This window comes from Heterodontus francisci, chromosome 7 (genome assembly GCF_036365525.1).
Source record: "Heterodontus francisci isolate sHetFra1 chromosome 7, sHetFra1.hap1, whole genome shotgun sequence".
Taxonomy (NCBI): Eukaryota; Metazoa; Chordata; class Chondrichthyes; order Heterodontiformes; family Heterodontidae; genus Heterodontus; species Heterodontus francisci.
Genome location: NC_090377.1, coordinates 18809203 through 18835710, shown reverse-complemented (window position 1 = coordinate 18835710; position 26508 = coordinate 18809203). Strand labels below are relative to the sequence as shown.

At 43.5% G+C, this 26508-nt stretch overlaps 1 protein-coding gene across 1 annotated transcript in view; it reads right to left on the bottom strand.

Annotated features, from left to right (window-relative positions):
- LOC137371880 (contactin-associated protein-like 5) overlaps positions 1–26508 on the bottom strand; it is a 558385-nt gene that overhangs the window by 69513 nt on the left and 462364 nt on the right. The window contains exon 18 of the mRNA XM_068034861.1: positions 9278–9371. Within this exon, the coding sequence (XP_067890962.1) occupies positions 9278–9371 (94 nt within the window). The remainder of the gene's footprint in view (positions 1–9277; positions 9372–26508) is intronic.

Genomic DNA, 26508 nt, shown 5'->3' with positions numbered 1-26508 from the left:
ACCGCTGTGTGGTCTGTCAGAAAAACAATCCAGGACCCATTACGATAATGCCTCAACTGAAAGCCCCTGCTCCAGCCGGCCTATTCCAGTGCTTGCAAGTTGACTATATCACTCTCCCACCTTGTTAGGGATACACCGGCATTTTATTCATCGACGATAAATTTTCTAGATGGGTAGAGGCCGTCCCAGCTAGAAAAGCCACGGCCAATCACACCGCTAAGGTGCTGTGTAAGGATTACATCCCCAGATGGGGAGTACCGGTCAGCATTGACTCTGACCAAGGAACTCATTTCACAGGCGCAGTCTGTTAGGAAGTCAGTCGACTACTGAACATTACGTGGGATTTACACTGTCCTCATCATCCCCAGCCATCAGGCCAAGTGGAACAAATGAATCAGACGCTAAAGCAGCGACTATCCAAGTATCACCAGGAAGGAATAAAGTGACCTCAGGCATTGCCAATAGTTCTGTGTCGTATCAGAGCGACCCCAAACAGAACTACAGGCTTGAGCCCGTTTGAAGTAATAACAGGGAGACCCATGTCTTTACCGGGAACAATTGATCTGCGTAAAGCTGATTGTCATTTGATGAGCGACGCTCTACTAGAATATTGCCAGAACTTAACAAATGCTCTCAGTTCTGCTTCCTCACAGGTATCGGCAGTTTGGGGTGACCCACCCAAAGGAGGGCACGACATCGTCCCGGGAGTCTGGGTCTACATGAAGAAAATACACAAAGAACCTTTGGGTGACAAGTGGGAGGGACCTTTCCAAGTACTACTGACCACCCAGTCAGCAGTTAAAGTCGAAGGAAAGAAAGCCTGGATACACGCCTCTCACGTAAAACGAGCGACCCGTATTTGAACGCCGAATTATTAATTGCTGTTAATTATTAATTGCTGCTATGTTTAAAATTTGTATTATCTTCTTTGCATGTATTTTAAATAGTTGCTTACCTTTGACTAACCAAGCCTGTCCACATGGGGAAATTAATCGAGTGTCCAGGGAATTACATGTTAACTCTTTCCTTTATATGACCTATGCATATGCCAAAGAAGCTAACCTCTCCCGCTGCTGGGTATGTGCACACGTGCCCATCCACTCAAGGGGGGGCATCCCCTTACGCCCCGTCCCCTTTAATGCGTCGGAGACTGCGGCATGGATCGTAAAAGGGTCCCGGAACATAAGTGCCTTCATGGGGTGGTACCGGCCCCATTATGATCGGACCCAAGAGCCCCCGTTCTTGGTCCTTACTAACACCTCAGGTGTGGTAAGACCACTGCGATTCATATGCCTGGTAAGAGACCAAAGGGGTGGACAAGAAGTGGGATGAAGTAACTGCTCCCACTATTTCAATGTAACTTCAGGCGCTAAAGCTATTCTCCCGCGAGACCTTGAGGAACTAAAAGGGCGGGACGCCACCTGGCGGGTGGACCCCGAAACGGCTAGAAACCCCATTGCCTACAACGGTACTTATTTTATTTGCGGCAATAAAGCTTATCCCTGGTTACCGAAATTCTGGACAGGATCGTGTTACTTAGGCTATGTTACACCTTATATCCATCATTTGACCTCCCTGCCGAAGCCGTCTCAGGGACAAAGGACAAGACGAGCTATCACTGAGACGGAGAGGTTTTTCTCGATCATGTTCCCATGGTATGGGACAGCTAAGGTAGCTAGGGAATCCATCAATATGGCTTCGGTCCTAGAAAAAGTGGCCAATGACACCGCCGAAGCCCTTGTTAAAATAAATGCAGAAATGGCAGCTATCCGCACCTTAGCACTCCAGAACCGAATGGCCTTAGATTTTGTCTGAGCGGAAAAGGGGGGTACATGTGCTCTGATAGGAACCGAGTGTTGTACTTACATTCCAGATAGCTCCGAAGAAATTTCTGATCTGGCAGCGCACATCCGAAAGGAGGTGGATAAGCTAAAACAACCTCCAGCTTCCACCTTATGGAGTTGGGCGACCAGTTGGTTGGGCTCGATAGGGACCTCGGTGGTGTAGGGTTTGGTCTTTTTAGTGATGATTGTAATTCTGTATTTGATGTTTTTGCTTATTAAGTGTTGTTGTAAACAAGTAACTGAAGCCCCTGCAAAACTTATGCCTTTACAGAGCTCCCACAGGCCCCTCCTGTGGCACAAGCAGGTAACGTATTGAGTGTGACCCCTCCGGGTGTTGAAGGCTGTTTCTAGACAAGTAGAGACCATTAAAGGCACCTAGGTGGGATCAAGGGAATGATTCTTAAAGGGGGGGGGATGTGGGGACATAATAATATGGGGACATTTAAGGTGAAATAATTAATCAATCATGTACTACTAACAAACTAACCTCGGAGCTGCACAGACAGCTTATCAGTAGAAGTAGACTAACAAGCAAAAACTAACAGGACAGCTGCAAGCTGCTTCACAGTAGCCCATTGTATAGCAATCAGCCTAATGGTCCAAGGAGATAGGGGGGATGAGAAACTGCTAGAGGAGAAGGTGGCAAGGCAGTACCCCAATCAGGCCATGACACCAAGAAACTGCAGAATTTGTAAACCAATTGGGAACATAAAGGGAATGTCACTGATTTGTATGAAGAACTATAAGAAAGGCTTGATTTCCCTGCTCAGGCAGGAGAGGAGAGAAGAGCCCAGGTGTTGTTGTTGTTTGCTTTGCTGATGATGTAACCAAGAAGTACTGCAATAAAGTTTCTTAAAGCTACAGTCGGACATCGTCTCTCTTTGTGTAACTAATGGGATCCAACAGTCTCCATCCCATTCTCCCAGTTTCTCTGTCTCTGACGCATCTGCTCTGATGATGCTACCTTCCATGACAGCGCTTCTGATATGTCTTCCTTTTTCCTCAACTGAGGATTCCCCCGCACTGTGGTTGACAGGGCCCTCAACCGTGTCCGGCCCATTTCCCGCACCTCTACCCTCACCCCTTACCCTCCCTCCCAGAACCACGACAGGGTTCCCCTTGTCCTCACTGTCCACCCCATCAGCCTCCACATCCAAAGGATCATCCTCCGCCATTTTCGCCACCGCCAGCGTAATGCCACTACCAAACGCATCTTCCTTCCCTTCCCCTGTCAGCATTCCGAAGGGATCGTTCCCTCCGCGACACCCTGGTCCACTCCTCCATTACCCGCACCACCTCGTCCCCTTCCCATTGCACCTTCCCCTGCAATCGCAGGAGGTATGATACCTGCCCATTTACCTCCTCTCTCATCATTATCCCAGGCCCCAAACACTCCTTTCAGGTGAAGCAGCAATTTACTTGTACTTCTTTCAATGTAGTATACATTCGCTGCTCACAATGTGGTCTCCTCTACATTGGGGAGACCAAACGCAGACTGGATGACCGCTTTTCAGAACACCTCCGCTCAGTCCACCAGCAGGACCCTGAGCTTCCGGTTGCTTGCCATTTCAACACTCCTCCCTGCTCTCATGCTCACGTCTCTGTCCTGGGTTTGCTGCAGTGTTCCAGTAAACATCAATGCAAGCCCGAGGAACAGCATCTCATTTACCGATTAGGCACACTACAACCTGCCGGACTGAACATTGAGTTCAATAATTTCAGAGCATGACGGGCCCCCCATTTTACTTCTATTTTTAGTTATTTTTTATTTTTTCTTTTTTTAATATATTTTTTTGTGTTCATTTTATTTTATTTCATCTTTGTTTGTTCAGTTTGCTTACTCACTTTTTTTCATGTTTGTGCTTGCGGCTGTTCAATTTCAGTCCATTAACACCCTATCTGTACTAATGCTTTGTCTTTCAACAGACCATTAACATTTTGTTTGCCTTTGCACCACGTCCTTCTGGTCAGCTATTCTGTGACCTTGTCCTATCTACACCTTCTCTTTGGTATCTCTTGCCCCACCCCCGCTTTACTTGCTTATAACCTTTGACATTTCTAATATTTGCCAGCTCTGACGAATAGTCACTGACCTGAAACGTTAACTCTGCTTCTCTCTCCACAGATGCTGCCAGACCTGCGGAGTAGTTCCAGCATTTCTTGTTTTTATTTCAGATTTCCAGCATCCGCAGTATTTTGCTTTTATTTATCTACCCATTTCTACTTTTGAGAACATGGCCTTATTAGCCCTGTGTGGCATTCTCTTTCTTGAAAAATTTCTTGCCCGTTTCCTCATTTCCTGAAGACAGTAAGGGTAGTTTTGAATTTTTGACACTACTGTAGTGTAAAATTGCCTAAAAAAACCTATATTTAATTTTTTTCCCAGTTCCGATATGGTCAAGTATTGACTCAGTTTATTAAAAAACAAGTCTTAACCAGTAATGAAGTAAAGCGTAAATACACAGATTGAAATATAAAAACTTCCTTTTACTTTCGTCCCGCACATACCTACACACCCACACAGACACAGGTTAACGAAAAAATACATAGATTTACTCTTTAGAGCTCTATTACTAAAAAAGCAGGCAAAAAGAGTAATTTGGCCAAATACTTGATAATTCTTGAAGAAAAAGGAGAAGATATGGAAAGATTTCAGATGTCCTTTGTTTTGATTTGGCGTCCCAGACGACTGTCACTAGGATCTTCCTAGAACAGTTCTTGTCTGGCAACATTGAAGATCAGTTTGGCAGGTTTTCCAGGAGAAATGCAGCAACAGTTTCAGTCTGTTACTTACACTTGCTTCTCAGAGCTTCTCAAATAGATGGAAAAATTGACAGGCTATTTTTAAAGAGGTAGAACAAGTTGAGTTGGCATTTGCTCTCTTGGCAAGTTTTCTCCAACTGCCTTTTTAACACTGTCCATATCGTCAACTCTGTCCAAAGCGAAACCAAAAACAATGTCACAAGAGTCAAGCTTCCTGACCTTTATAAATCTTGACCTGTCACTTCTTTGTAAACATCTTTGCCCAAGTAAAAAAAACCCTACTGGGTAATTATCTGAAGACAGGTGCCTTCCAGTCAGGGCTTGTTTTTAACACTCCTTGATTCTTTCAGTAACTGTTGTTTACAAGCTCAGTCCAAAGGACCTTCTGATGACCTCTTTTTTAAAAACAACACAAAGATCCAGCATCTAGGGAATCTTTTTTTCTAATTTTAACACACAAATCCTCATAATTTAACAAAAAAATGGAAGCGCTCATAACACCTGTCACTCAGCCAACTTCATAACCACGCTGCCAGTGTCCATTTTATTCCTTTATCTTCAACTTTTCTGGCAAGCCTGTTATGTGGCACTTTATCAAACCTCTTTTAGAAGTCCATGTACACCACATCAATTGCATTACCCTCATCAACTCTCTGTTAACTCATCAGGTAACTCAATCAGGTTAGTTAAATACAATATGCCTCCTCAAAGACTGTCCATCATCTACAAGGCACAAGTCAGGAGTGTGATGGAATAGTCTCCGCTTGCCAGGATAGATGCAGCTCCAACAACTCTCAAGAAGCTCAACACCATCCAGGATAAAACAGCAAACTTGATTGGCACCCCATCCACAGACATTCACTCCCTCTACCACTGATGCACAGTGACAGCAGTGTGTACCATCTACAAGATGCACTGTAGCAATGCCCGCGACCTCCACCACCTAGAAGGGCAAGGGCAGCAGATGCATGGGAACACCACCACCTGCACGTTTGACTCCAAACCACACACCATCCTGACTTGGAACTATATCGTTGTTCCTTCACTGTCACTGGGTCAAAATCTTGGAACTCTCTTCCTACCTGCACTGTGGCTCTACCTACCCCACATAGATTGCAGCGGTTCAAGAAGGCGGCTCACCACCAACTTCTTATGGGCAATTCGGGATGGGTAATAAATGCTGTCCTTGCCAGCGATGCCCACATCTCATGAATGAATACAAAGATATCCATGCCAGCTTTCCTTAATTAATCCACACTTGTTCAAGTGACAGTTAACTTTGTCCCAATTATTGTTTCTAAAAGCTTTCCCACCACCGAGATTAAACTAACTGGCCTGTTGTTCCTGGGTTTATCCTTATGCTCTTTTTTGAACAAGGGTGTAACATTTGCAATTCTCCAGTGATTTGGCACCACCCCTATATCTAAGGAGGATGGGACGATTATGGCCAGTGCCTCTGCAAAATCCACCCTTACTTCCCTTATCATCCTCAGATGCATCCTATCCTGCCCTGGTGACTTACCAACTTTATGTACAACCAACCTTTTTAATATCTCCTCTTTATCAATTTTTGGCCCAGTGTCTCAACTACCTCCTCTTTCGCTATGACTTTGGCAGCATCTTTTTCCTTGCTAAAGACAGATGCAAAGTATCTCAGCCATGCCCTCTGCTTCCACGGGTAGATCCCCTTTTTGGTCCCTAATCGGCCCCATCCCTCCTCTTCCTACCCTTTTACCATTTATGTGCCTATAGCAGACATTTGGATTCCCTCTTATGTTCACTGTCTTTCTCTTCTCATACTGTCTCTTTGCCTCACCTATGTCCTTTTTTACTTCCCTTCTGATCTTTCTATATTCAGCCTGGTTCCCACTTATATTGTCAATCTGACGTCTGTCATATCCACCCATTTTCTGTTTCATCTTACTCTCTTATCTCTTTCGTCATCCAGGGAGCTCTGTCTGTGCTTGCTCTACCTTTCCCCCTCATGGAAATGTACCTCGATAGTACCCGATCCATATCATCTTTAAAGGCTGCCCATTGTTCCTTGACAGTTTTGCTTGCCAATCTTTGATTCCAAGTTACCTGGGCCAGATCTGCTCTCACCACACTGATATTGGCCCTCCTCCAATTAAGTATTTTTACGATAGATTTTCTGTTCTGGACTCCCCCACCAGAGGTAATAGTTACTCTTTATCTATCTGATCAATTCCTTTAATAATTGTGACCATCTTAATGAAATCACTCCTTAATTTTCTTTTATCAAGGGAATATAAGCCTAGTCTATGCAACCTTTCTTCATTATTTAACCCTTTTATCCTCAGCATCATTCTGGAGAATCTGCATTCCCTTCAAGGCCAGCATGTGGTGCTCAGAGCTGAAAGCAGTACTTTAAACGGGGTCGAACAAAAGCTTTATGTAACTGTATCTCAGCCCCATGAGTTAAAGGCCAACATTCCATTAACCTTTTAAATTATTTTTTATACCTGTCCACTAGCTTTGTCTGAATTCTGTAATTGAACCTTGAAATCTCTCTGCTCCTTCTCACTATTTAGTAAATACTCTAACCTCACACTTCCCACTGCCATAATTTTGCCAACTCACTTAATCTATCAACGTCCACTTTCAACTTTTTGCTCCCATCTACTGTGCCACCTAACTTAGTGTTAGCAGCAAACTTGAATATACGACTCTCCACCCCTTCATCCACGTCATTTATAAATAGTGAAAATCTGAGGCCCCAGCACAGCTTCTTGTAAAATACCATTTGTCGCATCCTGTCACTGTGAGTACATATCCATTATTTCCACTCTTTGTTGCCTCCCTCCTAACCAAGTCCTTACCCATGTCAATAGGTTTCCTCCAATTCCGTACATTTTTTGTTAACAGTCTCTCATGTGGATCCTTATCAAAAGCCTTCTGGACGTTCATATAAATAACATCCATGGATACCCCTTATCTACCAATCAAATTACCTCCTCAAAAAATTCAACGAGGTTCATTAGACATGACTTACCCTTTACTGATCCATGCTGTCGCTCTCTGACCAAGCCATGATTGTCCAAATGCTTAGTCACTCTGCCTCTAATAAAAGATTATCCCCACAAAAGATCATTTCTGTTTCTGTTGGCGTCCATTGAGTTGTTTGGCGGGGTGTTTGAGCTGATATCCCATTTTTAACACCATCACCCAAATGTCAAAATCACCCTTCCAGTGATTTTTTTCATGAGCAATGTGCCATTCTTGAATAGTGCTGAATATTTACAATGAGCTCTCCTGACGCAGCTGAACTGCTAAATGGTCCTCATCCTTTGATATTGAAGTAGTGATTCTTCACAATGAGGCATCACAGGAGAGGCTGACCTGGTATGTGGCCACACATAAGCACCTCCAGCAGGGGTCACTGGAGAGCAATCTGACTGATTTTTCTTCTCCTCTGTCACTACTCCGGCTGTAATCAATTAATTCAGTACAGATCAGAGGTTTGAACCTGGAACCTTAATGGTCAGCATAGCTCAACCCTTCACTGAGTCATTGGGACAGCTGCAATTAGAACCATCCTGTGCAGAAGCCAGCCGTTCAGCCCATCGTGCCTATTCTGGCTCTTTGAAAGAACTATCTAGTTCATCCCACTCCCTGCCCTTTCCCAAAACCCTGGGAACAGTTTCTTTTTGTGTAGATATCCAATTATAACATTTATTGACTTAAAATTCACACTTGTCATGGTGGAATTTGAACTCTCAGCCTCTGGCCTGCTCGTCCAGTATATAACCACGAGGCTATTTTACTCCTATGTAACAGCAGTTAATGATGTATAAGTACGAAGCAATCACTCCTTTAGGTGAATCCAGCTCCAGTTTCTTGAGATGTATGTGTGTGTGTGTGTGTGTGTGTGTGTGTGTGTGATGTAGGTGTGTGAGTTTGTGTGCATGTGCTTCACTTAGAAATACTTAACTGATGAAAACAGGCATGCCACGAGGCATGGCCATTAATACTGTAAGCCAAAGCTCAGAGAGTTCCATTGCTGAGTTGATCACTCGGTTCTAGGCAGTAATGCTTCAATGAGCGCTGCATTAAGAACATATCTGAGCTGTGATTCTCAGCAGCAATCACAAAGGAATCTTCAGCTCCTGCATCTGACGAGGATTGACATAGGCTTTAGGAGGGGCTACATATACACCATGGACTCTATTAATAGTTACCAATCCTCCGGGAATGGCCTGGGGTCTCCAGGAGTTGAAGATTAAATCTCCAAGACACCGCAGTGAGCAATCCAGGAGAAAAATCTAAGTGGTATTAATCAAAATCTTCATTTTCTTTGAACACTTTGGTTTATTAGTTACAAAATTAGTGGAGATGGGGAGAAAAAAAGGTTTTACTGAGAGTCAGGAATCATCCAATCGGATATTGAAGAGTCTATTGGAAGGTGGAGCCCCACGAGGATGGACATGTAAGGCAACCAATAGCAGGTGGTTAAAGGCAGGAGGTCATGTGATGAAATCTCCAGGAATACATCCGATCAGAACTGGCAACCCTAAGTCCATCAGACCTCTTTTCAAAATTATATTTAATAATTCTTTATCTATCAATGGATAATAGTGCTGCAGGTTTCCCTAATATAATGAAGTACATTGAAAATATCAGGGATAAAGGAATCCTTAATTGATCCTTACCCATAATCTTGCCCAGGATCAATGATCTCATGCCATTGAACTCTACATCAATACCCAATGACAGGTTGAACCTCAGTGTTGGGAGCTGATCAATCTGCAAAGAAGGAAAAGGCAAAACGAGTTAAAGATTTCCCAGTGAGGAAGTACTTTGTGCTCTTGAACTGACACTTCCACTCAACTAACAACATCCCTTGTAAATTGGATAGAAAAGAAAACCCAAGGCAACTCTGTGTAGGTCCATTTAAAAGCTCTGTCAGGCCCACATCTCATAAACTATAGAAATGCAAATATTTTAAAAAGATTGCTGCTTTTATTTATTGCCAGTTGTTTTTATATCAGTAACGTCCCAAAACATTCATAAATGATAAATTATTTTAAGTACAGTGACAACTTTTTTATTTGTTTGTGGGATAGAGGCACCACTGGCTAGGCCTGCATTTATTGCCCATCCCTAATTGCCCTTGAACTGAGTGCCTTGCTAGGCCAATTAAGAGCCAACGACATTGATGTTGTCTTCACATGTAGGCCAGACCAGGTAAGGACAGCAGATTTCCTTCCCTAAAGGAGATTAGTGAACCAGATGGGTTTTTACAAGAATCAACAATGCTTTCATGGTCACTACCAGACTAGTTTTTAATTCCAGATTTATTCATTGAATTCAAATTTCACCATCTGCCGTGGTGGGATTTGAACCCATGTTCCCAGAGCAATAGCCTGGGTCTCTGGATTACTAGTCTAGTGGTATTACCACTCTGCCACCCACCTCCCCTGTTAGGTCGGCAATCATGGCAGCCAGAATCATACTGGAAGGTTATAGTATGAGGGCAGTTTGCATAAATGTGGCTTTGACTTCTTCGTGTTTAGTAGATTGAAGGGTAATCTGATCGAGGGTTTTAAAATGGTACAATGATTCAATAGGGTCAAATAGAGAAACTATTTCTGCTGGCAGGAGTAACAAGAACAAGGGATCAGAATCTTAAAATTAGCACTAGGCCATTTAAGGTGAAATTCAGAAAGCTCCTTTTCCTGTGTAGGCTAGTAGAAATCTGTAATTCCCTCGCACAAGGGCTGTGGAGGTTGGATCGATTAAAACTTTGAAGACTGAGAATGACAATCTTTTGTTTGGTAATGGTTAAGGGATATGGATGAAACATGGAGTTTGAAACAAAAACAGAAAATGTTGGAAATACTCAGCAGGTCAGGCTGTGGAGAGACGAACAGAGTTAATGTTTCAGATCGTGGCCTTTCATCAGAACCGGGAAAAGTTAGAAATGTAATAAGTTTTAAGTGAAAGGGGAAGGGGGCAGAAGAAGAACAAAAGGGAAGGCCTGTGACAGGGTGGAGGGCAGAAGAGATTAAATGACAACATATTTCAGGGTACAAAGCAAAGAAACAAAAGATGTGCTTGGATGAGGTGTAAATGGTCGAATAGCAGCTGACCGAACATGAAGTAAAGGGATAAAGAAAGAAACAAGCAGGATGATGGGGAGGTAGTCAGGGGAAATTAACCAGCAAAAAAAAAATGAAATAAGAAAAAGATGGGGGAGATGCAACACCTGCCCATTTACCTCCTCCCTTCCTACCGTCCAGAGCCCCAAACACTAGGTGAAACAGTCATTTACTTGTACTTCTTTCAATTTAGTATACTGTATCTGCTTCTCATGATGTGCTCTGCTCTACATTGGGGAGACTAAACGCAATCTGGGTAACCACTTTGCGGAAAACCTTCGTTCAGTCTGCAAGCGTGATCCGGAGCTTCCAGTCGCTTGTCATTTCAATCCCCCACCTTGCTCCCACCCTGACCTTTCTGTCTTTGGCCTCCTGCAGTGTTCCAATGACGCTCAAAGAACAGAACCTCATCTTTCGACTGGGCACTTTGCAGCCTTCTGGACTCAACACTGAGTTCAATCATTTTGCCTCCATTTTTTTTGTTGCTGGTTCATTTCCCCTTCATTTCCACAGACACATCTTTTGTTTCTTTCCTTGGCTTTGTACCATGAAACCTTTTGTTATTTAATCTCTTCCGCCCTCCACCCTATCACAGACCTTCCATTTTGTTCTTCCTTCCCTTTCACTTGCTTAAAACCTATTACATTTCTAAGCTTTGTCAGTTCTCATGAAAGGTCATAACCTAAAACGTTAACTCTGTTTTTCTCTCCACGGAGGCTGCCTGAACTACTGAGCATTTCCAGCCTTTTCTCATTTTGTTTCAGATTTCCAGCATGCACAGTATTTTGCTTTTGTAAATGGAGTTTGAATATGGATTAGCCATAATCTAATTTAATGGCGGAACATGCTTGAGGGCTGAATGGCATACTCCTGCTATATTTCTCTCACTGAACTTCATCTGCCACAGTTTTGCTGACTCGCTTATTCAGTCAATGTTTCTTTACAACAGATACACGACTTACTGTGCCACCTAACTCAATGCCAACAACATGTGTGACTCTCTATTCCGTCATCTAAGTCATTTATAAACATGGTGAAAAGCTGAGGGCCCATACAGATCACTCCAGATCATTACACAACACTGACAGGAATATGAATGTGTGTGTAAATGTGTGTGTAAATGTGAATAAGTGTCCATGTGAGTGTGTGTAAATGTGTGTGTGAATGTGTGATTGCACGCAAATGTAAGTGTGCATTTATGTAAGCGTGTGTTAGTAAGTATGCAAGTGAGTATGTGTGTGAGTGTGTGTTTGAGTGTGTAAGTGTGCATGCAAATGTGCATGAGTGAGTTTGCATGTATGTAAGTGTCTGTAATCTTCTTCAGCCCCACAACTCTCTGATTTATCTGCGCTGCATTAATTCCCCGAGTGTCCCTGACTTTAAATGTTCCACATTTAGTGACCATGCCTTCAGCTGCCTGGGTCCTAAACTCTTGCATTCTTTCCTTCAACCTCGCCGACTCTCTACCTCTCTTTTCTCCTTTAAGAAGCTCCTTTAAATCTACCTCTTTGCCCAAGCTTTTGGTCACCTGCCCTAATAGCTCCTTATGTGGCTCAGTGCCATATTTTCTTTTATCATGCCCTGGGAAGTTTTATTACATTAAAAATGCGATATAAATACTTGCTGTTGTGTCTGTAGGTATCAGCTGAGGGAAAGAGCAGGTTCAATTTTCATGCCTCAATGTTTGAACAACCTACTTCCAACTGCTGCCTCATCTCACAGGTGAAGAATCACAACTTGGATGAGGTATCAGATATTAACAGCATCAGTGAAACAAGACCCCAGGGGAGGGGAGAAAGTAAATTCATAAATAATTGAAATAAAGGCTGTTCCTTTCTGATTTTTTTTTTAACTTAATGGTCCCTTTACAATCCAAAATGCAATTGTTTTTCAATGCTTAAAATTACCTTTGCATTAAGTGAAATCATTCATCAAACTATTGACTGATAATTGTGCTCCTTATTCCATACCTGTTGATCCACACAATTGTAACAGCTGCTGACAGCAGTTTGTAGTGAGTAACCATCAAAATTCAGATCTGTGTCCCAATCTCCTGCAGTAACAACTCCTTAACAGCGGTGGTCAATCCTGTCAAATGCATTTGCACACAAGTTCTTTGACAGTCCAACTATCCTGAAGCTGTTAAGTGTATACACCACCAGAGGGTGCTGAAGATTCATGTGTCACTGCAAAGCTCGTCGGCACCCTGATGATCACTTCTCTCCACGATAAGGGAACCAACTCTGATGGACAAGTAAACGGGGAGTATTGCTTCATTGGGAAGCTTAATTCAAAATTCATGCACTTGACCAAGCTTTCCAGATTGTAAGTGCTCAAGTCCTGCTCCATAGACAAAATCAAGGCTGATGCTCCCGGGGCAGTACTGAGGGAGTCCTGCATTGTCACAGGTGCCGTCTTTTGGATGAGCCATTAAACTGAGGCCTGGTTTGCTCTTTCAGCTGGACGTAGAAGATCCCTGTGGCACTGTTTCGAAGGAAAGCAGGGAAGATCTCCCCAGTGTCCTGGTCAATATTTATCCCTCAATCAACATCTAAAAACAGTCGAAAGGTCATCGACCTGAAACAGTGACTGTGTTTCTCTTTCCACAGATACTGCCACACCTGCTGAGTATTTCAGCATTTTCTTTCCATATTCCCCAAAATATTATCTGGCATTATTTGATACTAGCAGAGACCTGCAAAATATTTGCAGTGAAAGTAGTGTCTTTATTGCAACAGTAATTCTTTAAATCTCCATCCCATGCCATTCCATCCTTCCCATGCCATCCCTCTCATTCCAAACCCATCCCATTCCTTTCATCCCTCTCATATCATCCCCGTCCCACCCCATTCCCCCTTCTTCCCACACTAACCCATCCCCGGGGACAGAATAGGTGGGGGGACCTTCCATATCATCTCCCCCTTCCTTCCATGCCGTTCCCTCCTCCACCCTCCCTCCAGCCCATCCCATGTCATCTCCCCACTCTCTCCCATGTCATCTCCTCCCCTCCTTCTCTCCCTCCCATGCCGTCCCACCTCCCTTCCCAAAAAGTAAAAACTTCAGCATAATTACAACCTCGACAGTTGCTAACATAGAATGTTAGAACGTCCCCCTTCCTCCACCCCTCATGCCATCCCCCTCCCTCCCATGCCAGCTCTGCCCTCCCTCCACCCACCCCACTATACCCTTCCCCCAACCCATCCCCCTTCCCTCAACCATGCCTTCGCCCCTCCTCCCCCCACCCCATGCTGTCCCCGGAGAAAAAAAATCAACAAAAACAATAAAAAGACCTAAATTCCTACTAAGACCATTAATACCTTCTATAAAAGGTGGCTGAAGTTTGAAGAATAAGTACTAGTCCTTTCCCTTTGTAGAATCAGTTCACCCCAGTTCATTAGAGCGGTGGATGGGAGGTGCCTGTAAGACTGCAGGGGCGGCAAATCCCCAGCACTAAAATCCACAGAAGCTTGGTTTACAGAGAACAGTCGGAATGATGGATGGCATGAAATAGACAATATTTGCATCATTAATCCTCTGTCCCTGTAACCTTCCCCAGCCCTCTTCTCTCCTCCAACTCAGGCCTCTTGCACATCCCCGACTTCCTTCTCCCCCTCCATTGCTGGCCGTGCCTTCAGCTGTCTGGACCCTAAGCTCTGGAATTCCATCCCTAAAATAAGCATCTCGGCTTCCCCACAACCCTCCTGACCTTTTAAGAGGCTCCTTGAAACCTCGCTCACCTCTCAGAATGTCTCCTTCTTTGGCTCAATGTCAATTGTTTGTCTGGTAACGCTCCTGTGAAATGCCTGGGGACAGTCTACTACATTAATGGTGCTATATAAATGCAAGCTGTTGTCATGTAATTAATAGTTAAAGATAATTGAAAGTGGTTGTGTAAATGAAACAATCACTGTTACCTCATGGCCAACTCTTCTGGATTATTAATGGAACTTTGCAACACAATCGCTTCAATCTGAAGTCACAGTGTCCCACCTGAAGATGGCAGTCTAGGCATTGAATTTGCAAACACAAGGCAACCTCAGGAAATTGTAGGACTTATTTCTTGTATGTTAATAAGGTGAGGTTCAGGGAAATATTAAATGCATGAGCTTTACCCAATTTGTTAGGAATCAGGGACTACTTTAAACCTTGGTATGGGAGGGAAGGTCACAAGCCTTTCATTTAGTCTGTTTAGTACAAAATCCAGTGGTAAATGAATTAACAAGACAAGTAACTGTATCTAATTGAAGTGAGTGATTGTTCAGCTCTGTCTCTAAATGAGGGTGAGTTGGAAGATTTGTAAATGGCTGTGTCTATATCGAATGGGGTACGTATGCAAGTTCCCCTCCAAGCCACATACCATCCTGACGTGGAACTATATCACTGCTCCTTCACTACCGCTGGGTCAAAATCCTGGAACGCCCTTCCTAACAGCACTGTGGGTGTACCAACACCCCAAGGACTGCAGCGGTTCCCAAGGGCAATTAGGGATGGGCAATAAATGCTGCCCTAGTCAGCGATGCCCACATCCTATGAAAAAATGAACCAATAACGATTGTGAGCTGTGGCTCAGTTGGTAGCACTCTTGCTTCTGAGACAGAAAGTTGTGGTATAAGTTCCACTCCAGGACTTGAGCACAAAAATCAAGGTTAATGCTCCGGTGCAGTACTGAGGGAGTGCTGTGCTGTCTTTCAGATGAGATTAAACTGAGGGCCCCAGAAAAGCAGAATATTTTAGAAGGTATGAAAATTCCAAATGTTGATGTTCAGCGAGTCTTGGCTGTACTCATACAAGGAACACATAATGTTAGCATGCAGGTACAGCAGGCAATCAGGAAGGCAAATCGCATGTTGCAAGGCGATTGGAGTACACGTATAAGGAAGTCTTACTACAATCTATAGGGTTTTGTTGTGTCCATACCTGGATTATTGTGCACAGTTTTGGTCTCCATATCGAAGGAAGGATATACTTGCATTGGAGGCGGTACAGCTTGGTGCCTGGGATGAGAGGGTTGTCCTATGACGAGAGGCTGAGCAAATTAGGCCTGTATTCTCTGGAGTTTAGAAGAATGAGAAGTGACCTCATTGAAGCATACAAGATTCTGAAGGGGCTTGAGAGGGCAGACACTGAGAGGTTGTTTCCCGCTGACTGGGGAATCTAGAACATGGGGCATAGTCTTAGGATAAGGGGTTGATCATTTAGGACTGAGATGAAGAGAAATTTCTTTAGAGGGTTGTGAATCTTTGGAATTCTCTACCCCAGAAGGTTGTGGATGCTCCATTGTTAAATATAATTAAGGCTGAGGTAGACAGATTTTTGGTCTTTCAGAAGTCGAGGGATATGGGGAGCAAGCAAGTTGAGCCCGAGGATCAGCCATGTTCACATTGAATGGCGGAGCAGGCGCGAGTGACCGTGTGGTGTGCTGCTGCTTCGAATTCTTATGTTCTAAGGTCTCTCTGTCTCACTCCCCCCCACCCCCTCCCTCCCTCTCTCTCTCTCTCTCTCGTTGCAGGATTTTCTGGCTTCTGCCTCAACCAGCTCTGGGTTTGGATGTTGCAAAATGAGATATATTGCCTGTGGTTCCCTAATTATTTGTATGATATTTTGCCTCCAGATTCTTGCATTAACTTCTATATATAAATATATATATAAATAAATAGCATTCCCCTGGCTCTTTGTTACGTTGATCGGTAATGATTAGATTCATCTCCCTGTTTATATGTTTTGGAATTCTCCAGCTGGAACTGTCTTTAGCTTGCCTTTGCTGCAGGGGATGAACTTCATTTCGAGGTCCTGGTGATTTTATAGCCACTCAAATGGTTTGAATCCAGCTAGGTTTGGTATTGTAGGATGAACCCTGCAGAACCAGGAGAAAAACAATTTGCTGAATAAAATGGACGGGCTGCTCACAAAGCATCTGAACAGCAACCTAGTTCGGGGTTAACTGAGGGGGCAGTGAATAACACTGGTATACTTGAAGGGCGAGGAGAGAAGGGGAAGATGTGCAGTATCCTCTCAGGGCTTGCTTTATCTTCTTTGCATTAAGGACGTCTAACCAAATTAGTTCATCGTGATCCTTTCGCCTCCAGCATGAGCATCTCAGGCATCCCTGACATATCGGGTTGCAGTGCCTTCTTATATGTCCATTCCACCTTTCACTGATGAACCTGTACCTGTCTATGTTGTATTCATTACCTTCCATAAGAATTTGCTATGTTTCTGATATGCTCACAACATCCCTCCTCCCACATCACAACAATGGCTTTCATTTATCTTTATGTAGTAAAACACCCAAGGATTATCAAACAAAATGAGAAAATTAAGGGATATGGGGATAGAGTGGGGAAAGTGGAGCTGCGGTAGAAGTTCAGCCATGAACTTATTGAATGGTGCAGCCATCATTCCTGCTCCTATTTCTTCTGTCCTTAAGTTGGCAGTGACTTACATAAGGAGATATTAGGACAGGTGCCCAAAAGGCTCTTTAAAAAATATTTGTTCAGGGATGTGGGTGTCGCTGGCTAGGCCAGCATTTATTGCCCATCCCTAATTGCTCTTGAGAAGGTGGTGGTGAGCTGCCTTCTTGAGCTGCTGCAGTCCTTGGAGTGTAGGTACACCAACAGTGCTGTTAGGAAGGGAGTTCCAGGATTTTGACCCAATGACAGTGAAGGAACGGCGATACAGTTCCAAGTCAAAGGGTTAGATTTTAAGGAGCATCTTAAAGGAGGAAAGAGAGATAGAGAGGCAGAGAACATCATCACTTCTGCTGTCTGCTTCCAAATGCTGACTTATCTCCTTCTCTTTTCTTACCCTTGATGGCATCCTGTACTCTTTGACCCTCTACCTTCAACAATGCATCACACCTTGTTACAAAAATGCTTCTATTTTTTGTAAAATATGTTTTTGAGGACTTACAGTTGAATCATGGACATTGATTCATCTGGAAGCTTGAAGAGGTGCTGAACTTTGTGTTTTTTTTGAAAGAGTCACCAGAAGGCTTCCTGGACTTGGCTTGTAACAAGCCCTTACTGGAAGGCACCTAATTTCAGATAAAATACCAGCAGAGAGCTTGTTGTTTTGACTTGGAGAAGATGTTTACCGAGAAGTGACAGGTCACGATTTATAGAGGTCAGGAGGCTTGACTTCTGGTATTTTTGGGTTTCACTTTGAATTGTTAAACAGACAGTTGGTTTTTGCCTGCCAAAGAAAAGCCAGCTCATCTCTCTCTCTCCCTTTGAAAGAAACCCTGCATATCCAGTGTGTCAATCTCCTCTGTCCTCCTGTATTTGAAGAAACACCGCGTATCGAATGTGTGGGATCTGAAACCCCTGTTGCTACATTTCTGCTGTAAGGCCCATCTGAAACCTCTGTATTTATATTTAAATTAGCCAACGTGCCACAAAATAGCACCTAATTACTGAAGCACAGAGGAAGCAATAAAAGCGCAAGGTCCCTAAGAAAGAATGATTGATTAAACCCTAATGATAGAGAACATTCCCGCACTCATACCGGGAGCACTGGCTGCATTTCTTGGAAAGCCTACCCAAACTGATTTTCAAAATGGCTTTGAAAGAATAGTTTTAGGAAGATCCCAGTGACAGCTGTATATATGCAATTGGGACACCAAACCAAAACATAGGACATCTTTTCATATCTCCTCTTCCTTCTTCAAGAATTAGCAAATATTAAACTCAAGTGTTTTTTTTTGGTCTGTTTTTTGTAATAGAGCTCTAAAATGCAAATCCTTTATTTTTCCAGTTAACTGGTATGTGTGTATGTGAGAGTATGAGGGGCTAAGGTAAAAAGGGAACTTTAATATTTCAATCTGTGGGTTTATGCTTTACTTCATTACTGGTTAAGACTTGTTTTATAATAAACTGATAATTTTGTTGCTTATTAAAGAAACCTGTTGGTGTGTTTTATTCTGGGATAAAAATAGAATCTATGATTGACTGTATCGGCAAGTGGGAAAAAATGTAAATATATGTTGTGACCTGCGGAGAAGTGGAACTAGAATAAACCGTGCACTCCTCCCGCCTCCATTGTAACAATCTTGACACGAGCCAGTGCTCCCGGTACGAGTGGGGGAATGTTCTCTATCATTAGGGTTTAATCAATCATCCTTTCTTTGGGACCTTGCACTTTTATTTCTTCCTGTATGCTTTAGTAATTATGCACTATTTTGTGGCACGTTGGCTGATTTAAATATAAATACATGCCATCATTTTCTTCTGTGTCTGGTGCCATCTGATAATTGTCCAATAAATTATAATAGAATAAAAAGATTCACAATCAGCTACTGTGAGAACATGAGCCTACAATTAAAAAAAGACAAAAGGCCTCAATTCAACACTACTGTTTGATCACAGCATAAAAACACAGCTACTTGAAGGAGGCAATAAATTGTGATTTTTTTCTTCCCCCCTCCAACCCCTCCACCACCTCTTCAGTTAATGTTCCTCCTGTTCTAATCCACAGTAACAGTTGAAACAGCATGAGGCCATTCAGCCTCTCAAAACTTTCCCCATTCAATTAGATCAGGGTTGATAGAGTTGTACAACATAGAAACAGGCCCTTCGGCCCACCGTGTCCATGCTAACCATAATGCCCATCTATACTAATCCCATCTGCCTGCATTAATTCCATATCCCTCTATGCCTTGCTCATTCAAGTACCTGTCCATATGTCTCTTAAATGTCGCTACTGTTCCTGCTTCCACCACCTCCTCAGGCAGCTCATTCCAGATACCCACTATTCTTTGTGTGAAAAATGTACCCCTTTGATCCCCTTTAAACATCCTCCCTCTCACCTTAAATCTATGCCCTCTAGTTTTAGTCACCCCTACCATGGGAAACAGACTCTGGCTATCTACCCTATCTATGCCTCTCATAATTGTATATACCTCTATCATGCCCCCTCTCAGCCTCCTTCGCTCCAGGGAAAACGGTCCCAGCCTATCCAATCTCTCTTTATAACTCAAGCCCTCCAAACCAGGCAACATCCTTGTGAATCTTTTCTGCACCCTCTCTAGCCTAATCACATCTTTCCCGTAGTGCGGCGACCAGAACTGCACACAGCACTCCAAGTGCGGCCTAACTAAAGTTATGTACAACTGTAACATGACGCCCCAACTCTTGTACTCAGTGCCTCAGCCGATGAAGGCAAGCATGCCATATGCCTTCTTCAGCACCCTGTCTGCCTGTGTTGCCACTTTCAGGGAACTATGTACTTGCACCCCAAGGTCTCTGCTCAACAACACTCCCCAGGGCCCTGCCATTTACTGTATATGTCCTGCCCTGGTTTAACTTCCCAAAATGCATCACTTCGCACTTGTCTGCATTAAATTCCATTTGCCACTCCCTTGCCCACTTTCCCAGTTGATCTATATCCTGTTTTAACCTTAGACAACCTTCTTCACTGTCCACTATACCACCAATTTTGGTGTCATCTGCAAACTTACTAATCATGCCCCCTACATTCTCATCCAAGTCATTAATATATATGACAAACAGAGGGCCCAGCACTGATCCCTGCAGCACGCCACTAGTTACCGGCCTCCAATCTGAAAAACAACCCTCCACTACCACCCTCTGCCTCCTATCACCAAGCCAATTTTGTATCCAATTTGCTAGCTCACCCTGGATCCCATGTGTTCGAACCTTCCGGACCAGCCTATCATGCGAGACCTTGTCAAAGGCCTTACTAAAGTCCATGTAGACAATGTCCACCACCCTGCCCTCGTCAATGCTCTTGGTCACCTCCTCAAAAAACTCAATCAAATTCGTGAGACATGATTTCCCATGCACAAAGCCATGCTGACTATCCCTAATCAGACCTTGCCTTTCCAAATGCATATAAATCCTGTCTCTCAGAATCCCTGCCAATAACTTTCCCACCACTGATGTAAGGCTCACCAGCCTGTAGTTCCCTGGCTTATCTCTGCTGCCCTTCTTAAATAAAGGCACAACATTATCTATCCTCCAGTCTTCCGGTACCTCACCCGTGGCCAACGATGATACAAAAATCTCTGCCAGGGCCCTCCTGCCTTGCTTCCCATAGCATCCAAGGATACACCTGGTCAGGCCCTGGGGACGTAACCACCTTAATGTGCTTCAAAGCCTCCAACACCTCCTCCTTTGATCTGCACCTCAACTCCTGATTTCACTACTGAATGGTCTAGCTCAGGGGTTGGCCACCATTTTTTGCCTGAAGAGCTGTTTTTAAATAAAATTGCCCAAATTAAAAACTGCTGGGAGCCACAAGATGAAAAAAAATGGAGTAAAGGCAGAAACAAAGCTTAAGAGGGAAATATTGTTTATCAAGAATCGAAGGAACATTATGCACTTGTTTGATGCTGCAAAAGTCATTTGCTTTGACTTCTCTCGGACGCTTATACGAATGACTGAAGTTACTACTGATTTTCATGTCATTTCAATCTTGTTTATAGGTCAGGCAAAAATCCAGTTTCAACATTCCAGCAATAGGTACAAACCATTATTACTGTTTTCAAAGTTGAATCTTGATGCTATACTAATCTTAAATTTGCCTTTGGCTTTATCAACTTTTTCATGGAAAATCCTAACAGCACATTTTCTTTCACGTCTGGGTGGATATTTTTCAGCAAAGATTTTGAGCTTTGCTAATAATTGTCGGACAAAATTCAATTTTTTTGTTAACGTGAGACATTTCATCTTATTTCATACGTATGCGAGTCCCGTTCGGCTTGGTAGCAAAACAAAATCTAGTCATCTCAGCAAATGAAACAAATCCCCTGTGTTTGATATTTCTCCTGATATCATTTATATTAGTTAGTAAATTCTGGCATTAAATAATTGCGAATGTGAAATCCTTTTAACGTCTGCAAATTGAATGATGAGATAAACTGTCAATAACTAGGAGACCGCCCTGTTAAGGCCGGTGTGAACTTTTAATTTATCTTTTGAAGACACCAATTACCTTATATTTTACAAAATAATCCCTAAAAATGCTATTTTAAAGCTCGACAGTGTAAAAACTAAAATTTTGATTATGCAAATAAATAACTCCAATAAGGAAAATTGCGTTGCCATCTAGTTCTTTAATTTATCATTTTTTACTTTATTTTTAGGCTTTTTTCATGCTAATGCAATCAACTGGAAAAGGTTGGGAACCGCAAATGAGATGTTAAAGAGCCACATGCGGCTCTGGAGACACAGGTTTCTGATCCGTGGCCTAGACCTAATGTTCAGGCCATGTCCCCATGTTCTTGAACTGCCTGTTGCAGAGACCCCCAGACCCTGACATCCCCTTGCTGAGCACACAGCACTGCAGTCCGACAATAGCCTCCGAACACCCCCATTACCCTATGCAGTACTGTTCATGGCTGCCTACCCATCATGGCACTGAAGCCTTGCCTCAGTGGCGCCATCTTTTAACGACTGTGAACTCGAAGGCACTTGATGTGCTGCCTGCCGTCCACTAAATCACGAGCCCACCATTAAATCGATGTGAATTAGATGCAAATGCATTCCAATTAATTGCTCAGCAATTTAAAATAGATTCACGTCGCATCTGGGGGGAAGCAATGCCACCTTGGTGCTTTCCCACCGCTGACTAAATCCGGAACCAACGTCACGACACCAAATTTCCGGATGGACACTTCCGTGCGATTCTCCTTCCCCCCACACTAACTTTCCCGCTTCAAATGGCTGCACAAGTGTCCGCCCAGTCAGTGCCTTTACCCTAGCATGGCTAACCCTCCAGTATTGTCCTAGACTCTCCAATAATCAATGTCCTAGATACTGCAGTGCACAAGAAAAAGACTTGCATTTATATAGCGCCATTTCACAACCACTGGACATCCAACGTGCTTTACAGCCAATTAAGTAGTTTTGAAGTGTAGTCACTGTTGTATGAAGGAAACACGGCAGTCAGTTTGTGCACAGCAAGCTCCCATAAACAGCAATGGATAATGACCAGAAAATCTGTTTTTGCGATGTTGATTGAAGGATAAATATTGGCCAGGACGCTGGGGATAACTCCCCTGCTTTTCTTCAAAATAGCCTTACGGGATCTTTCACGTTCACCTGAGAAGGCAGACATGCCCTCAATTTACCATCTTATCTGAAAAACGGCACCCCCAACAGTGCAGCACTCACTCAGTACTGTACTGGGAGGATTAGCCTTTGTTTTTGTGCTCAAGCCCTGGAGTGGAACTCAAACCCAGAACCTTCTGACTCAGGCAAGAGTGCTATCAACTGAGGCACGGCTGACAAACTGGGAGAAAAACAAATCATTTAAGACTTAAAAAAGAAATAGTATTTTTTTTCACTTTCTTTAAACATTTTCATTTATTAGAAATATTGGAGATGTGGAAAAATGGCAGTTTGACTAGGAGAGGCAGTTAGAGGAGGAAGGTCATGCCACAACCTCCAAGAATCTGACCAAACAAAGTCGGCAACCCCACTTTGGGTTGGAATGGAGCTTCAGGAGTTGCGAAGGATGGGTCTGGCCACATTGCCACGGAACGCTCCATTCAGTCGGACCGTGCCGTACTACCTAGTCGCGGAAAGGTTTGTGCAGAAAAACATCTTTGACCACAAATCCATTAGGCAGTGGTCTGTAAAGTCCGCAAGGCCCTACGGGAAAAGGAGATGGTGGATCCTGTCGGATGGTTCCCCAAGCAGACTGTCAAGCTCATTTAGCAGAATGCCTCATCGCCAGAACTTTCAAACAAGCACCAGGATGTAGCTTGGCTGGTGGTGGCAAGGGCCCTCCCATCAGATCCTTCCTGCATGCCTAGAGTCTGACTGCCCCTGCATGCTGCCATCAAGGTGGCTGTGGTGGGGAAGAGACTGTCGTCCACCTCCTTCTGGAATGTGCCTTTGCAAAGCAAGTCTGGAAGGAGATGTAGTGTTTTTTGTCGAGGTTCATCCCGAGAGGCTCTGTAACACAGGAGTCTGTGCTCTATGGGCTGTTCCCAGGGACGCACACCGAGATAAACATCAACTGCTGCTGGAGGACTATCAATGCTCTTTGGTCTGCCCGAAACTTGCTGGTGTTCCAGTGCAAAGAGTTGTCCATGACAGAGTGTTGCAGACTGGCACATTCCAAAATCCAGGACTCTGTGCTAAGGGATGCACTAAAGCTTGGGGCAGCCGCCGCAAAGGCTCAATGGAGAAGGGCCATGGTGTAAGGCCCTCCAGCCAAAATATACCGAGGGGCTGGAACCCGTGTAAAACCCCTTGGACTGTTTGCACCAAAATACGTTTTTGCTGTGTAATGCAAATGTACATTACATATAAAATGGAATAGCAAGAGTTGTGAGGCAACTCATGTTCTATATCAAAGGAATCTGATTTCCCTTGCACTTTCTGAAATGCCAAATTTGAACTGCTTTGTAATGTTTTTTTTTACAGATTTTTATGAATAAAGTATATTTTTGGGAAAAAAAGGAGCATCATAAAAGCTTAGAACGTCAGTAAAGCTAACAGTGCTGCAGTCCGAAGATAGGAGGAGAGTAGCGAGGCCTTAAGGGAGGAGTTTATTTGGGTACAGCAGGGCACTGCACTGGTTTTATGGTATACAGTGCTCGAGGCGTAGGGTTGACAACCCTCCAGTGTTGCCCTGGCGCCTCCAGTAATTGAAGACAAGTCTCCTGGACTCTGCCGCAAACAAAACCCCGGAGAAAATCAGGGTGTTACACCAAATAGTGTTTTATAAAAAATTTCCTTTGAACACGCTTGTTTATTAATTAGAAAGAATATTGGACATTGGAATTAAAAAAGGAGCCTGTTTGGTTGACAATGAAGAATCATTCAATTGGGTTATGAAGAGTCTATTCACTTTCTGATTGGTAATGGAAGGCAGTGCACCATGAGGATGGACACATCGGGTGACCAATGGCAGCAGTGTGGGGACGGGGCAAGCGGGGGCAGCAGGTCATGTGATGAAACCTCCAGGAATATGTCCAATCAGAGTTGGCAACTCTAGAGAGGCTGTTGGCCTGTGTAGTGCATTAAACTGAGGGCACTGTCACCGCAGCAACAGATGGCTATTAGGTAGTCGAGTGAATGCATGAATCTGTAACTAATGGTCTGTCTGTCATATGGGGAATGGTGCCAGTAAAGTGGCTGATGAGTGGGAACTAAGTAAATATGATCCTTATTTCTAGTTACTGGACCGTGCAGAGTGCTCGCTGCTGCTCACTCCAGCAGATTATATACAAACTTCATTCAAATGTACGGATTTGAAGAACTCTGCATTTTCTATTTAATTTTTAATGATTTATCGCTTAACTCTGATCATTAATATCTAAACCTGATTTAATTAAAGAAAGTAAGGCAAATTCCAAGATTCTTTTTCTCTCACGCACACACACATCCCTATTCTTCTTTTACACATTAATGAGAACATATCTACAGGGACATTGAAGTCAACCAAGCAATAAATTGCCAAATGTGATTTTCAGTCAATCATGCAGAGAACACTGCTATGAAAACGAGGGAAATGCGACAGGATAGCTGATAAACAGGAGCACTGATTTACACTGCATCATTCTTACTTCACCAACCCAAAGGTCAGGTATCTCCTTAGAGTTTTCAACTTCCATGACTCAGTGGATAGCATTCTCACCTCCGAGTCAGAAGGTTGTTCACTCCAGGGACTTGAGCGCAAAATCTAGGCTGACACTCCAGTGTCAGTACTGAGGGAGTGTTGCACTGCCAGAGGTGCTATCCTTCAGTGAGACGTTAAACTGAAGCCCCTGTCTGCCCTCATGGATGGATGTAAAAGATACTACCGCATTATTTTGAAGAGGAGCAGGCCTGGCCAATGTTTATCCCACAGCCAACACATAAAAAAACAAAATTATCTAGTCATTAGCGTGTTGCCGTTTGTGGGAACTTGCTGTGCACTAATTAGCTGCCGTGCTTTGAACATTGCAATGGTAACTACACTTCAGAAAAGCACTTCAGCTGGGAAGGCCATCATGCAGGGAACCGACAAAAAGTTAAACAAAGACAGCAGAGAAGATGAGAAGGAGTAGGGATGAGTTGACACCAAGCTTGGATCTTAACAGCCTGTTGATCCGTGGTTTCCAAATTGAGGCCGATACTCCTTCCTGAGCCCCAGCAATCAGGCCCTCAAAGCCTCAAGCCCATCCTGTTTGTCCTACTTCCTCTTCATCGGCTTTTCCTGTGTTGCTGGAGACTAAGAAAGAGCTGCTTTTAGCATCGTTGGTGTGGAATATAGTAGAAGAGCAAGACCTGTTAGCATCAGCAAATAAAGATTTTTGTAAATTAAGAGAAACCCGGATCTGTTCACTATATATGATTCGATTTATGCAGCCCGAGAAGGCCAGAAGCTTGAATGCTCCTGCTGGAGGAAAGGAAGATAAGTGTCGTCGGACGCTGAGGAAGAAATCAGTCAGAATCAGAGAAGATGGGTGTGTAGCAGAAGCAGTTTGAGTGAGAGAGAAGTGTCCTTACACTGGAGATAGTTAAGATTCTGTATGATACGATGCACATTTCCATCTTCATATTTATTTGTTATGCTTGTAAAGGGGAAGATTCTTTTTTTTTTAAGAATCACATAGAATTAACAGCATAGAAACAGGCCATTCAGCCTAACGGGTCTATGTCATTATTAATGCACCACATAAGCCTCCTCCCAATATACTTCATTTAACCCCATCAACATATATTTCTATTTCTTTCTCCCTCATGTGCTTATCTAGCTTCACCTTAAAGGCATCAATACCATTCACCTCAACTACTTACTGTAATAGCATGTTTCACATTCTTACCACC